Genomic DNA, 18,236 nt, shown 5'->3' with positions numbered 1-18,236 from the left:
GTACTTGCCTAGGCAGGTTCAGGTTTGTGGAGCAACAGAAGAGAGGAGGAAGGAGACAAGCAGAGAGAGAGAGAAAGCCAAGCACATATAGTCATGTGTAATGTGCATAAGATGCAGGTTTTTTTGCAGACCCTTCTAGAAGTTGCAGAAGTAAAGTCATACCTCGGGTTACAGACGCTTCAGGTTGTGTGTTTTCAGGTTGCGGATCACGCCAAACTTGGAAGTACCAGAATGGGTTACTTCTGGGTTTCGGCGCATGCACAGAAGCACTAAATCGTGGTTTGCGCATGCGTGGAAGCGCCAAATCGCGACCTGCACGTGTGCAGACGCGGTGCTGCGGGTTGCAAATGTGCCTCCCGCACAGATCACGTTCACAACCCAAGTGTCCACTGTATGTACAAGAGTAGCACAACCCTGTCTTGTTAAAAGGGGCTGGAGCTGACAAAATCCACTCCTGGTCACTGTCTATGCTTGTTCAGGAACAAAAAAGAGCACCCCGAAGTGTCAAACGTTCAGATGCAGTGATTACCACCTCATCTATCACAAGCACAATTGATCCCTCCAAACATTGGAATTACCTACTAAGAGCAGCTCTCTCTTTCTGCTGGATGAGCAGATACCCTGAACCTTACCTTTGGGATTTACATGCTTCTATTAAATCTCTGTCCTTAAATTACAGTGTTTTGTTGCTCTGAATGTATGCAGACAAGACCTGCATGCGCACTACTCCCCCAGCCTCATCCTTTTGAAAGTGTGGGAAGGATACTGCATGGGCAGGAATCTCCTTTCTCCCCCACACCCCATCATTTTATATCACCAAATGTTTGTAAGCATGTCCTGTGAGCTGCTTCAAAGTAGTCTGAAGTTAGGCAAGAGAGTTCTTCCTGCTGCTGGTCATATTTTACTCCTCACCTACCCAGAGCCTTTGCCTTTGCCATTGTGTTTCACAAAATCTAAAACCACTTGGGAATTTACTGTTTACAAATCTGCCTGTTTTTATTTTCCAAAGTGCTTTTGGCTTAAGCTCTGTAGCTTCTTGAACAGTTACCTATGTCCACAATAGTATAGCTTTAGGAATTTTGTACCCCCAAATATTTTTTTATCAGTACAAGCATGTATACCACTCCAGCAACTTATTCTTGAAAATGGTTAGCAGTTGTATGACAACAGTTTTTACTTGAAGAAATAATTTCAGCTTATGGAGCTAATGCAGGCAGCCTAATGGAAAACCCAATTCCATCTGTACTTAGAGCAGTGCTGCTGGTGCATTGACCTAATTGTAAAGCTCATTATCTGAGTCGGATAAAATTATTGAGCTGAGAACAATAACTAAATCATAACTCTTTTGATCGATGTTTATTTAACTTTGAGAATCTTTTGGTCATGGGTTATATTTATCACTTTTTAAAGGTTGCTGCTCTGAACCAAAACGTAAAACTTTTCCAGTTATTTCATAAGTGCATTTGTGACTGTTATTATTATTTATTGAATTTATATCACCCTCCTACTCATTTAATCCCCACAACAACCCTGTGAGGTAGGTTAGGTCAAGAGGCAGTGATTAGCCCAAAGTCACTCATTGGCAAAGTAGGATTTGAACACTTCTGTCCCAGACCCTAGTCCAGCTCTCTGAGCACTACACCTCACTGTTTCTCTAAAACTCATAAGAATAAAATGAATACTTCCAAGAAAATCTTGGGTAAGGTATTAATAGATGTTCTGTCCACTGGCAGAATATTGTAATTGGTTTAGAATGAACACCTCCATGTTGTGCCCATGTACAACATGGCACACTCAAAATGCCTCCCGGTATCTGCTGAGGGTGCCCTACCCCACCATTTTTAAACTGAGATTTTAAAGCTTTCTCTCTCTTTTTTTAATATAATTTTTATTAACAGGCCAATCAAATCACATTATTTCCAAATCACATTAGTTCCAAATTATACAGCCAGATTTTTAAATTTTTGTTGGGGGTACCCATACTTCAAGCTCCGAAAAGGGTCCAAACATCACTTATATTGCTGCTTTAATTAGACAGTTCTATCCAGTTCTGTCCAGATAGTCTCTTTGTTACTTTCCTTATCTTCTTGTTATCATATATTCCTTTCTTTGCGATCTCTGATAATCTTCACAAGCGGGTTGAAAACAAACATCTCTGTGTGGGTTTTACCCTCTCCAAAAATCATATCACATAAGGACAGACGCCATTCCACACCTCCGTAAAGACCTTTCCCTCAGTCTGTCCGTTGATTTCCCCAGGCTTGCCAAACATATCTCAGAGGGCTCTGCCAGGTCTAGATCACATTCCAAAAATCCTTCGCATTCCGATGACCCTGGTCCTCCTCCCTCCGTCCTTCTTAGGCGAGCCTGTCTTAGCGAGACGCCATTTGAAACTGCGTCATAAAACTTTCCTCTGTACTCCAATGTTTACCAATCCTCTCTTTGAACAATAATTCACGCCACACAGTTCTTAAATTCCTGCTTGTGATAAATAAATTGCAACGATGCTTCTCTCTGGGGTGGAGGGTTATTAATACTCACATAAGGCAAAAAAGACAGAAAAGTTTTTTCCTCCATCCCCTTTCTGTTTCACTCCAGACATACCAGTCTTTTAATGGTGGTTCATCACTTGATTTATTTGTCCCGCCCGTCGCTTCACTCACAGAGATCCATTAATCAGCAGTCTTAACTCCCGATCTTTGCTTGATGTATGTGCTTTAGTTTCTTTCCAATTATGTATTTCCAATTATATATTTCAAGCCAAAGCGAACCAGTGTGCTAATTGGAGACAGCGTCAGGAAGAGCCGACTTCAGACGAGGGCTTGTGCCAAGTGTCCGCACCCCCTTCTTTCAAATCCGGGGGTGAATTATGGACACCGCTGGCAAGGCAGTCCCCCCCATCCCCTTGGGGGGGGCGGGAAGGCTGCATACTTCCCATAGCAGCCTCTTAATTACCTTGTGTGGGTCGGAGAGATGTTACTGTCGGCAATCTTCCAATGCGCCCCCTGGTGGGCCTCCCCCCCCGATTTTAAAGCTTTCTCTTGTTGCTGATATATAGGTGGGCGGACTGCCTGCTCCTTTTTGTGGGGTGAGGGTTGTTGCCTGCTTTTTGAGAGGGGTTTGTTTGTTTTTGCCCGGGAGGTATTGTGCCTATTTTGAAGAAGGGAATCTGAGCATAACCAGTTTTCTTCTAAGAAATGAGTATTTCACAGTGCCTCCAACAGTTTGCTAGATTTCCAGATGTGCCTCTATGCTGCAAAGATTTGGCTTACAATATGTAGGAAGAATTGGTTCTGCTGCTAGAGGCAGGTAGACAGAGCCTGTTCTGTTTTTAGAGCTGCTAACCACATATCACATTCACCTCAGTCATTTCTGTGGGTTTCTTAAATTATGCAGATGAATTCCTGAATAGAACTTTGTAGATTAGACATGCTTAAGCTCTGTCTTTGGCAGGTCTGGATATTCTTTTTCTAGTTACAGTATCTGGTAGACAAACTCCCCACCCTGTGAAGTTTGCCATGAAATAATTTCATCTAGGAATGCATTCCTAACAGGGCTATGTGAACTTCCTTTCTGGATGTGTGCCAGATTTGTGTATATCTATGTACTTTATTTGACTCTTGGTCCCACTTCTTACACACGTTTGGCCAGTGTCCCAGAAAGAAGTACGAATGAGCACATGGACGGATTCAGATAAAGAACAACTTTATAATGCTTTGGTTTATTCTTCTGCAGTAGAAATTCTCTGTTCCTGTGGGACCAACTTGGTTGTGTTTCTGTGGGAAAAGCCTGAGTCTTGGAGCAGTTTCACACACTAGCTTCTATAATGGAATAGCTTTTAGTAACAACAATAAGGAAGGCTATCCTAGATTCTCTACATTCCTTAGATCCCTGATGGGAATCTGTGGCCCTCCAGATGTTGTTGGACTACAACTCCCATTATCTCTGACCATCCACTGGCTGAGGCTGATAGGAGTTTTGAGTAGAACTACTTGAAGGGTCGCATGTTCCCAACCCCTGTACTTCAGACAAGTAATATATCTGCTTTGATTAAGAGCACTGTTGAAGCTACGTTACTCCCATGCTTGAAGAACCAAAATGTTCATGAAATGTGCGTGAAAGTTGTGTGTGTTGCCCCTCAAACGTTCTGTTTTGTTTTAGTCTCCAGACATTTGCACAATGAATTAGATTAGTTTAAAATCTACTGGGCCTCTGCTTTCTAACCAGGTTTATTGGTTTGTTCTCTGTTGCAGATACTTCCCCCCTCCCAAGTCACACTGACCTTGTTGCACGTCCAGCTCAGGAAGTGACAGTCTGGTTATTTATGCCTGTTTTGCTTGGCCAGGATATCCATAGTGAGCTAAATGACTTGGGAGCTCAGGAACTCTCTGCCTGACCTTCCTATAGCATCAAATTGTGGCTGAAGGCATAAACATGGGATTCAGAGTGACAAAGTTCAGTTGGAGGGGGCCAGTTGAGCTGTCTTGAGAGTACACTTGCTTATTTTATTAAACAACATTTATATACCATGTGATTGTAAGAAAACCTCTAATCAATTTACATCAGGGCATGTTGTCTGTAAGCCCATAGGGCAACATAAGTTCCCTCTGATGTAGTGGGTATTGAATAGTGCCAACAAATTATTGGATCCCCTTTCCTTGTGTAATCATTCACAACCAGGTGGTTACATGGCTTAGCTGGCATAAAACCTAGATGTAACCTTCATGTAACAAGTATATTACCTTGTATTTAGCTGTTGCTTGAATTTTACGTCCTGGTTTCCCAAATCAGCTTGGAAACCTGGAAGACCTGCCCGCTGCCTTGCTAGCCTCTTTCCATTTGGCCTTCGAGTCAGGACCCTGACTGACTTCAGCTAAAAAAGCTGAGGCTGCTGAACAGACTCTTGAGCTGGGGTATTTTGGGGGAAGTTTTGTTGGGAGTTTTGCTGCTGCTATTGATATTAATTTTTTGTATCTTTACTTTTATGTTCAGTTTGGTTATACAGTTTTTGATGGGTTTCATTTATTTTTAATGCCTACTTTGTTATGTTTGTAATTATGTAAATCTTTTCATATTGTAAGCTGCATTGTTTTAACTATGGAAAGGCGGCATACAAATAAAATGATGATGATGAATTCAAACCTGTTTTGCTCATATGTTTAAATGTGGCAATTTGATGGTCTGTTTGTAATGAGTGCATACTCACATTGCTTGCCAGTGGGTTTTCTCAAATTCCTTTCTCACTTCTTCTGTCTAGGTGACCTTCACAAAACGGAAGTTTGGATTAATGAAGAAAGCCTATGAACTGAGTGTGCTTTGTGACTGTGAAATAGCACTCATCATTTTTAACAGTTCTAACAAACTCTTTCAATATGCCAGCACGGATATGGACAAAGTTCTACTCAAGTATACAGAATACAACGAACCCCATGAGAGCAGAACCAACTCTGATATTGTCGAGGTAACAAAACTGGAACCATGAATGAATCCTCATACCCCATTTAGTTTTAGTAAAGCCAACCATACCCTTCTGTACAGTAACAAAGTAATTAATTTCAATCAACAGTATTTTAAATGATCCATTACTTTATCCAAAGCTCTCCAAGATGGGTAACAAACATGAATAAATGGAGGCTGCTCCTGAAGGAATCTGTCTCATAAGGGATTGCATGGATTTAATTGAAACACACCAAAACTAGGAAGCACCCAAGGATGACAAACAGAAAGGAGAAATATATTGCAAAGATGCCAAATGATCACAAACCCTTCTGTTACAGAAGAGCTTGTATGGCACGAGTTCACTAAGGAATAAGAAAGCAAGCTCTTGATAAAAGCATTCTTGCTGAAATACACTGAGCATATTGAACAATAACATATTCTATCTTCTTGGCGTCTTTGAGATATACCGTATATACTCGAGTATAAGCCATCTTTTTCAGCACATTTTTTATGCTGAAAAAGCCCCCCCCCCCCCCGGCTTATACTCGAGTGAGGCAGGCAGCGGTAGTGGAGGGACAAGCGACCCGAAAGGAGCCCTTTCTCGCCGCTGGTCCCGCTGCCGCTGCCTGCCTGTCGCAAGGGCAGGCACAGGAGCTGCAGTTGGGAGAGGCGCTGCACTGTGCCTCTCCCAACTGCGACTCCTATGCCTGCTCTTGCGAGCGGCAGAGGCGGCGGCGGAGGAACAAGCAGCCCGAAAGCAGCCCTTTTGGGCTGCTTGTTCTTCCTCCACTACTGCCGCCACCCCCAGGTTTGTGGTGTGGTGAACCGGCTTATACTCGAGTCAATAAGTTTTCCCAGTTTTTTGTGCTAAAATTAGGTGCCTCGGCTTATATTTGGGTTGGCTTATACTCGAGTATATACGGTACTTCCCCTTTTTGTTTGTCAATGTATCAGCATTCTTTCCACTTTAAAGCTGAATATCTGGGGCTCTTTACTGTTTTTTGCAGGTTGTGTTAGTACTCTTTATTATATATTTAATGATAAAGATAATGAAGAAAACAAAGTAGTTTATATAAAGTGTGTACCTCTAGAGAATGAATCTGATTCTTCCTTTCAGAAAACAGGAACTCTGCAAAATCTTGAGTATGTTTTTTGTACAAATATGATATGAGATTAGCAATAGATATGTTAGACTAATTTAGTGTCTGCATTGCAGAATAATATATATGTGTTTAAATTAGATTTTTTAAAATCGGTTTTTACAGTATGGTTTTTCCATCCACTCTTCTTTACCCAATCAAATCTAAGCACAGCCTTTAATATGACTCTCTTGCAACCAGGCAATTCCACTGGTTGTCTTTTGCGGAGGAACCATACTCTCATTTCTGCTGAACTACATTTCATTCCAGGTTTACTCCCATAGTTGTACACTTTTATTTTTTGAAGCTTGTGTTTTGTTCTGACTAGTATGTGCATTGTTACTGAAGGAAGCATGTAGTAGTTTGGGATTTTCATAGTTCTCTGGTCACGCATGACCTGACTTATAGCATTGTTTTGGGCTGACTTTATATTAAGGTCCAGTTGATTATGCTGAGTGTTGTCAGACAACTGCAAACTTGCTTATGTTAGCTCCCAGCCCCAAGGGGCAGGTTCTTGTGCCCAATCTTGTGCTACATCTCTCTGAAATGCATCTCTGCTCTTTCCCCCCCAGCTCTAAGCTTGGAGTTGAGTAGAGGAATTCTGCTCCTAGCTTGAAGCTGGAGATAGGTGTGTTGACTTCCTTTTGATTCTTCACCTGATTGGTGCTCAGAGTGCCCTGCTTGGCAGATTCTGTCTCCCATTAGCAGCTCTGAGCTAGAGATAAAGGATGGGGACTTGTTATTGTTCTGCACTTGTACCTGGCAAACACAGAGCCAAAAAAATAACCCCAAACTTCAGTTGAACTTCGGAGCTAGGGAGGGGCCATGAATCATTCCTTCTCTGATGTTCCAGGGTTTGGATGAAGCTTTGGGCTCATCTCAGTTGACAGAGCCTCGTTCTCCCCTTGCTGTAGTGTGGGTTGTGTGTTAGATTGTCCAACCCTGAATGTTGTTTAAAAAGATCCCGGTCACAATTCTAAGAGCCAGAGACTTTTTAGTTTCCTGCTTTTAGTATCCACACAGATAAGTTGTCATCATGGGGCAAACTAAATTATATGCCATAAGACTGGGATGGGAAACCTGTAGCCCTCCAGGTGGTGTTTGACTACAATTCCTATCATCCTGGACCATTGGTCATGCTGGCTAGGGCTTATGGGGGTTGAAGTCCAATAACATCTGAAGGGCAACAGATTCTCCACCCATGCTTTAGTAAGTAAATCCAGTTCTTTGGTTGACTCTAAAATTGGTTACCTTTCATAATTACTAATCACGTTTACAAATAAATCTTTGTTCTCAAGTTCAGTGTACTACTTGTGCAACAGGAATATACTGACTTTCCAGACCATGAAAATTATTGTATAAAGCTGGGTGGTGTCTCTTCTTAGGCAAGCAGCAAATGGTTTCTGAGGTGAAGATGGGTGGGACGCATAATCTTAGTCAACATTCTGAATTGCTCATTTGTAGGTATTCTCCCTTTATTGAGTTGGCAAATACTGTATAGATACTTGTGGATATGCAGAGATGGACAACAGTTCTTGCTGTGCACTAGAGCCTTCTGTACATGGAAGTATCTTGTCTATGTGTCAGCCAAGAAAATTTAGCTGTTACATTCAGGTAACACATGGGCGATTACAGACTGTAATCTGTTTTAACTGTTTTTAAAATTTGTAAATTGTAACCTGCCCTGCAACCTAATGCTAAAAAATCTAAATAGGGATGACGGTGATTAATCTGTCCAGTGAGAATCTCTCCTCCCATATGAAATATCTAGAATATTACCCAATGAACTTATATTTATAAGTATCACAATAGTTTCTTTCACTTCTGGATATATTCCCTTTTGTACCCTGTCTGTCTGACTATCCTTCCCCTCTTTTCTCAGTAAAATCTAGACTAGAAGGTTTAGGGTTGGAGTAAATGCATTTACTGTGAGTAAATATGTTTATCCTTTGTGTTGATTCTTTGTAAAAATCAAGGTTACTTTCCTAGTGCAATGGTAGCATTGAAGTTGAAAAGGGCGGGGGGAAATGAGGCCAGCTGATGGATCCCCCCCCCCTTTGCTTGGGAATGGAACCTCTTTATGCTTGCAGCATGCCTTGTGTGGCTGTTCCAGCAAATTATAGTGAGTGGATGAAAATGGAACTAAATTGCAACACTTCATTGACCTTCAGCAGACCTTATTTTATGTAATTGTATAGTTATATTTCACAGTTCATGGCATTGTGCCAGCATCAGGAGCAAACTTGGGTCTGACACTGGGATAGCCTTCAGTGCTTGTGGCATGGTGCAATTCATGCAGTGCCATGCGTAATGCAAGGGTTTTTGCAGCAGTGGCAACACTGGATGAGGCAACAAAGAGGTCAGTTTCTGGGTAGTCCTGCTACTTTCCATCCTATAGGTCTGAAGATTCAAGAGAGCAAGAAAATGGCATCATAGGATAAAGTGCTAGGTAAGGGGGTTTCTCTGAATGCAGGTAGAGCTGGATGGCTCTGCTTTGCTTACCAGGCTCACAGTGGTTCTTCAGCAACCAAGAGAGCAAGTACTGTTTTGTGACTTAACTAAAATCAGATTGTAAGAGAAGGGTGTGTACTACACTGCTGCTTGCAGTATTTGAGATGTATTAAGCAATAGCTAGTATAAATATCCAAATAAAAATAAATACAAACTTTCAGAAGTTTGTAATAAAGTCCTGTAACTTTAAAGTTTAGCACTGCTAGAATTTTATTTATCCCACTACCGTCCTTGGTATGCTTCATTTTTCATCTTGGGAGACCTCCAACAAAGCTTACAAAAATGTAATAAAACACCAAAAATGAAACAAGCAGTATAACACTGAAAACGCATGAAAAGCACAAGTGCAGCATCACAAACAGAAATAAAAATATTAAGTGGCACACATACTTAATCAGCATTCAGAAAACTTCCTTGGATGACTAGATTCCCCCCGCCGCCTACTACTACTAAAATACAAGTATACTTCCTTGGGAGGATGTTGTACAGTCATGGCACCACAGTTGAAAATGTCCTGTCCCTTGTGCCCACCCCACTCATTTCGGAGTGCAGAGACATGGAGCAAGACCTCAGAAGCAATGACAGGAAGTAGAATTTTCCAAAACTGAAAAAAATCCAGTGCTTGATTGCTCCTGTGGAAATTTTCCATTCCAGAAGTTGGTTAGTAACCACAAATGAAGTCCAATGACAAATATTAGGCAAGATGATTTCAAAATGTTCAGTTTTGTTTGCTAAATACAAGCAAAATAATCATGTTAAATTAGACGACTCTCTAAGCATCAGAACGTTTTCTAATGTGATTTACATGCATGGGAAAATTTTTCAGTTAATTATTTTCCAGAAAAGACACATCAGTCCTCAGATGTTGATGAAAATGTAGGAATAGGTAGATGTATCCTGAAGCAATTCTTCAAATATCCCTGCACCAAACTGCTTAGGACAAGATGAGAACTGTAGTCCTACTACATCTGGAGGGCCACAGGTTGCCCACCCCTGGTTTAGAGCTTTAAAGGTTAACACGAGCACCTTGAATTACACCTGGAAACAAATCTTTGCTAGTGGATCTGGCATAAAAATGTGACATACGCTGAGAAAATTTGTAAGTCTTGCTGCCTAATTTGGACCGCTTGAAATTTTGGACTACTTCTCAAAGGTGACCTTAGGGAGAAGTGTTACACTGGTTGAACCTTCTATGAATGATCTTGACCAGGTCTGTTTTTTCAAGTGTAGAATCCATTAATGGTATCTAAACTCAAGTGCCACTTTTAGTTGCAGTGCATTTTAGAGCATCTAAAGATCTTTGGAAGTTAACTATCTGGGTTGATTGTGTGATGCATTACAAAAAGCAAGCTACCACAACTATGTTTACAGTTTAATTTTATTCTTCGAGGATAGCGATATAGCTTTGAAGCTCTGAAATTGCATGTCATTGTCTGCTAGTTCTGTCCTCTTCTATTAAGAGAGCACTTATTCAGTACAGCCCCTTCATTAATTTAAAGTGACATAGTTCAGGCAGTTGTCTAAAATGTGACCTACCTTCTTTTTCGTGCTGTGTGACACTAAACAGCATTTCTGCTAGTCACACATACAGGAAGAACATTTTAATATCTCTCTTAAGTTGAAGTAGAGTTTTAAAATGTTGAAATCGCATGCAGAAGCATGGCTTTAGTGCAGGGGTGGGAGGCCATGAGTTAGGTTTCCAGAGAATTTCAACATGGATGTTGATTCACTTGCTGCCTTAGCTTTTTACTGTGCTATTCTTGCTTAACCCACTGTGCTTTATCACTGGGCGGGAACAGGTGCAAATGAAATGAGACTCAATTCAGCAATATATTTTTGTATTTTTCAAGGTTTGAACGTAATTTCCATGCTCTCCTATACATGAGGGTGAAACAGCTCTGTGAAGTGTGCAGTAGTGGCAACAGAAAACAGTTACTGAAACAGTTCACAGTTTTGGTTAAAGTTGCTGCTTTTTTGAAGAGCAGTTTAGCATTTAGGCCCTGATCACTCAGTGGCTCTTACTGACTCTGGTAAATGAAATCTCTCACTTGCCACATGTGGCAATTGGAGTTTCCAATTGGCTGAAAGTGACCACTGCTAGAGAGTTAAATTTTCCGCTTTGGAAGCAAGGGGCTGCATCCCTTCAGCATACTTGGCCTGTGCTGAGTAGCTGTTTTTAAAATATGGTCAGTCTTGAATTACTGTGTACTTCGGATAGCACAGATGGTCAGTGCATGTACCTCATGCAGCCCACAGCACCTCTGAGAACTCTGCCCTTTCAATCCCAAGCCAGAGGCAGAAGCTGTAAAGAACATGGAAAAGGTGTCCCAAGCCAGCAGAGTGCTTTTGAAAACATGGATGTACTCAGAGCTATGCTTTCAAAGGTAGCCTTGCCCTCATGGGAAGTGTCAGCCCCCACCATGCCCCAGACAGGGAGAACTGAACTATAGAGCAGGAGTAGTGAACCTCAGAGCCACGGACCCAATACTGCCCTCCAGGCACCTCTATTGGGACCTTTGATTTTTCCCCAACCAACACCCCTCACTGGCCCTGCTTTGCCTGACTGGAGCATGTCCTTGAACTCTGATAATGCCTCTTACTTGTCTGAGTGGAAGAGAGAGGGGGGTTGCATTTGTTGCTCTGCCCATTGTCTCTACCCACCATTGTCATGTGACCCCTAAAAAGTTGCCCAGAAGGAAATGTGGCCCTTGAGCTAAAAAGGATTTCCTACTCTTGTTTTAGAGGCAGAGCTATTATGCAGTCTATTAATAATTCTTTGCCTTTCTATGAAGATGCTGAAGGATATCGTCCTAATAAAAACATATATCAGTATTATTGTGAAACGCACACACACCAACCAGCACAGTTCTGCCAGATGCAAGCTTGAATAAATATGTCTTCATACACAAAATGTGTAGTTACATTCATAGTCTGATTTAGTTCTAGAACAGGAAGAGGTTTTCATTTAAAGATTGATAGTTCAGTATGTTTGCTTTGAAGGCTGCATAAAATAAGAACCTTACAGGGTCTTCTGGTCTGTTCCAGGCCCAGAAATAGTTGATGAGCAGCCAAACACCTGCATCTATTTTATAATAACCGATCTTAAAGCAAAGCAGACACCTGGATTTTCAGATAGACATTTACTTCATGATGCTGATAGAAGGGTGAAATTAAATGAGTGAACTTATGTCAATGGTTGTGTGCCATTTTTTGCTACGTTGTTCTGTCCTTCCTTGGAGAACGCTCTTATTTTCAGGTGAAAAGATACACGGATGAATTTGCTTGTTGTGCCTGTGTTAAAATATTTTAAACTAATCCTAGGCTTAGGGCTAGTTCCCTCAGGACCATGGCACACAGGGAGGGGTAGTTTAACCCTTCCTTCCACAGCCAAAATCTCATCCCCAGAGAACACACAGTATTTCAATTAGCAATAGGAAAAAAGCTCCCATTGGATCATAGTGTTGTGGTCCTGATGAAAATTGGGAGGGGGCTTATCCTCACTTAGAATTACATTTTTAAAATTTCTTGATTTTAGCAAGGTCATTGTGATTGATGTAGATAGGTCCTCAAAGAACTATAGTAGCTTGTGACAGGCTTCATTCAAAGCCCAAAGGCAAATTTGCTTCTGTTGGACCCCATCAGCTAAGAAAATTTGATGGATCTTTGGGAATCCAGTGACTTGGCCTGTACAGTGTAAGTGTGATATCTGATAAGTTCTTAGTTTGTCATGTATTAAAATTGGTGTGGTTTGTCTTTGACACATGCCTTTTACTTACTTTCTTTTTTGGAAGGGGGAATTATCCAGCTGACAGTTACAAAATGTTTCTTCCCCCCTGTAGCAAAATGAATTAACATATTTTTTGCTCTATAAGACTCACTTTTCCCTCCTAAAAAGTAAGGGGAAATGTGTGTGCGTCTTATGGAGCGAATGCAGGCTGCCCAGCTATTCCAGAAACCAGAACAGCAAGAGGGATTGCTGCTTTCACTGCGAAGCGATCCCTCTTGCTGTTCTGGCTTCTGAGATTCAGAATATTTTGCTCCTCTAAAAACTAGGTGCGTCTTGTGGTCTGATGCGTCTTATAGAGTGAAAAATACGGTATTTTAATGCCATGCTCCTTTGGTGATTTTTGAAAAGGTTGATAATCTAGAAAAACTTATTGGCCAATTACTTAATTGTCAAAAAACCCTGTTGCTAAAATAGTAATAATTCAGGATGATGAATATCCAGAATTTTGTTCTATAGTTGCATGTTGGGACACATTCTGGTGTACCTGCCTCCAGAAAAATGAAACTTATGGTCCTTCCCCCTTGACCTAAAAAGAAACTAGTTCTGCAGAATCAGAAGCATTCTAACTTTGACATTGTAACAAACTGTTGAATTTTCTATGGCCTGCCTCTAAAGTCTATCTTTATGTGTGCCCAGAGGCTTTGTGGATATGAGCTGTGGCCATCTAGACAGAACTGCAAATTGCTTTGGAAACTCCCCTAGATTTCTTCATTCCAAAAAACACACAAGCTGTTCAGTGATGGAAAAAGGAGAAGGCCACTTGTATGAATCTGCTAGAAATGTTGAATAATATTTGTCAAGGGCAAGCTGAGCATGGGGCTGTTGTGATGTACTCAGTGGCGGAGGAAGGGGGGTGCGGTGGGGGCAGCCCACCCCGGGTGTCTTTGCTGAGGGGGGTGACATTTGGCCCACTGCCCACCCACGACTCACAAGCCTACCCCAAGCCTATTATTATTATTTATACCCCGCCCACCTGGCTGGGTTTCCCCAGCCACTCTGGGCGGCTCCCAACAGAATATTAAAAATACAATAAATACAAGTGGTAGACATTTGTGACCACTTCTGCAACATGTGCTTCTCTGGAAAGCAACCCGTTGACTCAACTGTTTATTGCTTATGTGTGCAATTAAAGCAGAAGTATTTGTAGATTAGGGATGCGGGTGGCGCTGTGGGTTAAAGCCTCAGCGCCTAGGGCTTGCCGATTAAAAGGTCAGCGGTTCGAATCCCTGCGGCGGGGTGCGCTCCCGTTGTTTGGTCCCAGCGCCTGCCAACCTAGCAGTTTGAAAGCACTCTCGGGTGCAAGTAGATAAATAGGGACCGCTTACTAGCGGAAAGGTAAACGGCGTTTCCGTGTGCGGCTCTGGCTCGCCAGAGCAGCGATGTCACGCTGGCCACGTGACCCGGAAGTGTCTTCGGACAGCGCTGGCCCCCGGCCTCTTTGAGTGAGATGGGCGCACAGCCCTAGAGTCTGTCAAGACTGGCCCGTACGGGCAGGGGTACCTTTACCTTTATTTGTAGATTAACCCTCTCCCACTCATATCATCCAAAGTGAACCTTGAAGGAGAAATTTTGAATACAAAACATTTTTCATAATGATTATTTTAACCATATAAATGCAAATTAATATTAGTAATTTAATATAAATTTAATTGATTATTCTATCCTGTCTGGTGTCGCAATAAACCTATTCCTAGCCACATCAATTGCAGTGAGTCTTGTTTTCTTCAGCAGTGTGTTAATAAGTGTATTTAGGATTTGTCTTAGAAGTATTTTATTTTGTTTGCAACAGCATTGTTATATACAGTGGTACCTCTAGTTGTGGACACGATCCGTTCCAGGGTGCTGTTCGCACCTCAAAAAGTCCGCAACCAGAGCGGCACTTCTGCGCAAGCGCGGAGAGCAATAGAGCGCTTCTGCGCATGTGCAAATCCGGGTTTGCTGCATTCGCAACCTGAAAAGCCGCAACGTGAAGCAAACGCAACAAGAGGTATGACTGTATATAAAAAAAGGCCTGAGAGCATGTTTATTTGCAAATATTAGAAATTTATTAACATTAGATGTAAATAATATTTCATGCTATATGGGGGTTATATTTTCCTATGCATGTTTATGAATGCTGATTTTAATTGGAATTGTGTAGCATACTGAATATGCTATACTGTAATAACAGAAGATGGCTCTTTTCTGCAAATTGTAAATAGAATTGTGAAAGCAAGCCTTTACATGTTCTTTAATTTGATTAAACTTTAGGTAGAGTTTCATTGCACCTGGAAATTAATACCTGCATTTAAAAATTAATCCTCCAGTCGCATAAATCTTGAGTACCTACAAAGTCAAACTGAATATTCTGTTCAATCAAGGTTAGATTCAACTGAAACTGATTCCAGCTGGCATTGTACCAGGCTCCTTTTGTAAATCCAGCCAAATTGTTGCTTGACATTAGGGATTACAGAATAATATAACAGGCTGGGTATTGTGTGTGTGGTTTTTTATTATTATTTAAAAATATGCTTGTATTTGTATTAGGCATCATGGTGAATTTTATGCAGGTGTTAGGAGGATGTAGAAATCCTTTGGAAGAGTGCCAAAATATTTAAGCATAAAATAGAATCATCACTTGTGTTTGCTTTTACATATGAGTGGAATGAGGATTGAAGTGTAAGTCACAGATAAAAGTATTTTTTCTTGTACTCCTATGATGTAAAGGTGTGTAATCAGCTTGTCACCAGGTGAGCTGCATGGCTGAACAGGCATTTTGTCCCATGTCTTGGATGTCCATATTCAGTGTATAGTGCCATACTAGTTATATAATATTTGGAATTATCCTTCGTGTCCTCAGATATTTGCATGTACATAAATGTCTACAGCTTTTTGAAGAGTGAGGAAGCCCTTTTTCTCTTGACCACTATGTTGTAGCATTAAGGCACAGTAGCTCAACATCAAAAAAACGAAGATCATGGCCACTGGTCCCATCACCTCCTGGCAAATAGAAGGGGAAGAAATGGAGGCAGTGAGAGATTTTACTTTCTTGGGCTCCGTGATCACTACAGACGGCGACAGCACTGACAAAATTAAAAGACTCCTGCTTCTTGGGAGAAAAGCCATGACAAACCAACATAGCATCTTAAAAAGCAGACACATCACCTTGCCAACAAAGGTCCGTATAGTTAAAGCTATGGTTTTCCCAGTAGTGATGTATGGAAGTGAGAGCTGGACCATAAAGAAGGCTGATCGCCGAAGAATTGATGCTTTTGAATTATGGTGCTGGAGGAGACTCTTGAGAGTCCCATGGGCTGCAAGAAGATCAAACGCATCCATTCTTAAGGAAATCAGCCCTGAGTGCTCACTGGAAGGACAGATCCTGAAGCTGAGGCTCCAATACTTTGGCTACCTCATGAGAAGAGAAGACTCCCTGGAAAAGACCCTGATGTTGGGAAAGATTGAGGGCATAAGGAGAAGGGGACGATAGAGGATGAGATGGTTGGACAGTGTTATTGAAGCTCCTAACATGTGTTTGACCAAACTGTGGGAGGCAGTGGAAGACAGGAGTGCCTGGCGTGCTCTGGTCCATGGGGTCACGAAGAATCAGACACGACTAAATGACTAAACAACAATAAAAAACTTCAATTCATTTCCTATATTGCTACCATAGAGTGAGGAACTCCTAGCTTTTTAATTCTGAGCTGGAGAAATTTTGTGGAGTTTTAAAAATCTTTTAAATTCAGTCCTGTAGCAGGGGCCCTCAGATTGTCTATGAAACACCTCCTTTGTAAAGTGTGATGAGTGTAGCAGCAAATTTGCCAGCTCCTACTGACTATCTTCTCTCCCTAAACTGCTCAGGCAAACCCCATGAGCAATCTGTCCAAATTTTACTAGACAGGCCAGAACAAGTACAGAGACCAGGCTTAAATCTATCCCTTGGATTCTGAACTGGCAGCTACTGAGTCACCCTTCCCACCAAACTCAGCATGGTTAACCTTGACCAACCCTCTGGTGGTCACATGCTAGCGGTGGCTGTGGCCATGGACACACCACAGACAGAGGCACATTGCCCTGACCTGTGCAGGTCAGCTGGCGAGGGGGATAATTGCCCTCTCCCCACTTAAATGATAAATCTGGTAACAGAAGAGGGGGCAATTTGTGTATCCATCAAATGACTGGGCTGGATGGAAAGGTTTATACTTACCTGCCCTTCCCAGTGCTGTGTCTATGTTAGTTTTTCTTCCTATTTTGCAACCAAAATAGCAATGTCTGAGTAGGTGGGAAAATTCCCTAGAGGGCCTGATGGAGCTCCCAGGCCAGCGACTAGCAACCTAGCTAATTTTTTGGTGCTGGGTATCTTGGCCCCCGAGAGTAGCAGTGGCTTCCAGTCCACAAAGCAGACAGATTGTCTCTCAGATGGCGAAGGTACATGCCATTTAACTGAAGAGCATAGATTTGAAAATGCTAACTACAGGATATTGACTATGAAGGCTCTACCAGATCCTGTTCTAGCAATATTTACTCTGGATGGACATGCAGCACTAGCAAAAGTAATGAATTACTTTTAGCAAATTCTGAATATTCACTGGATTTGGTAGGGAAAGGATTATGTACTGGAGGGGGAAAGCAAGTAACAGTTGTTCTGAGTAGATCCATTTAGTTGATCCACATAGAAGAGATTCTGATTTCTCAGGTAGAACATTCGCAAATACAGCATTTCTTGGGGCATCATTTCTTTCTTTTAATCCGTCTATCAGCAAAGGTCCCAGTTTAGTCTTACTGTGCTGGCATTTGTATGATTTGTAGTAATACTTCATATGCCATTGCATCAGACTGCCCAGGATTCCATAATGGCAGGATGAACTCTACAAGACATCATTTTTTGCTTCCATCCAGAGCCACTCCAGCCATCATGTATATTTTCCCAACCAACTTGCAGTTTTCAGGGATGAATGGTTAGATATTGCCCCAGTTCCTTCAACAGCATGGGTTGGATTTCATCTCAGGTATGTAATTTGGCTTGAGCCTTCAGACTCCAGGGTAGCTCCATCACTCCTATTGCTAGATGAGGAGTCAACTGTTTGGAAAATGGAGCCATAGAGTGGGTTTTGCATTATAATGCTTACAAGGTTTTTATTTTAGTTATTTTGATTGTAGATGACCCATTTAGCAAACGCAGAGCTGTCAGTAGAGACCATTGTCCATTTGTTTTGTAAAGATGGTCAGTTTGCAGTCCTGGACATCTAGAACTCATATTTTTGCAGGGCCATCAGACCAAAAACGCTGGTCTTTTCTTAGACTTACATATGGAATTGGACATTTTCAGTTTAGAGTCCTCCAGTTTGGACTATTCATGACACCAGAGGTCTCTTAAGAGT

The 18,236-nt window shown here is 41.7% G+C and overlaps 1 protein-coding gene across 13 annotated transcripts in view; it reads left to right on the top strand.

Annotated features, from left to right (window-relative positions):
• MEF2A (myocyte enhancer factor 2A) overlaps positions 1-18,236 on the top strand; it is an 85,778-nt gene that overhangs the window by 31,317 nt on the left and 36,225 nt on the right. For all 13 annotated transcript variants that reach the window (XM_083412126.1, XM_083412118.1, XM_083412122.1 and 10 more), the window contains exon 3: positions 5,258-5,461. In XM_083412126.1, the coding sequence (XP_083268252.1) occupies positions 5,258-5,461 (204 nt within the window). The remainder of the gene's footprint in view (positions 1-5,257; positions 5,462-18,236) is intronic.

The sequence above is a fragment of the Podarcis tiliguerta genome, assembly GCF_965153285.1.
Source record: "Podarcis tiliguerta genome assembly, chromosome: 14".
In the NCBI taxonomy this organism is placed as follows: domain Eukaryota; kingdom Metazoa; phylum Chordata; class Lepidosauria; order Squamata; family Lacertidae; genus Podarcis; species Podarcis tiliguerta.
Note: the sequence above shows the minus strand (reverse complement) of the source record. Positions and strands in the feature narration are given on the sequence as shown.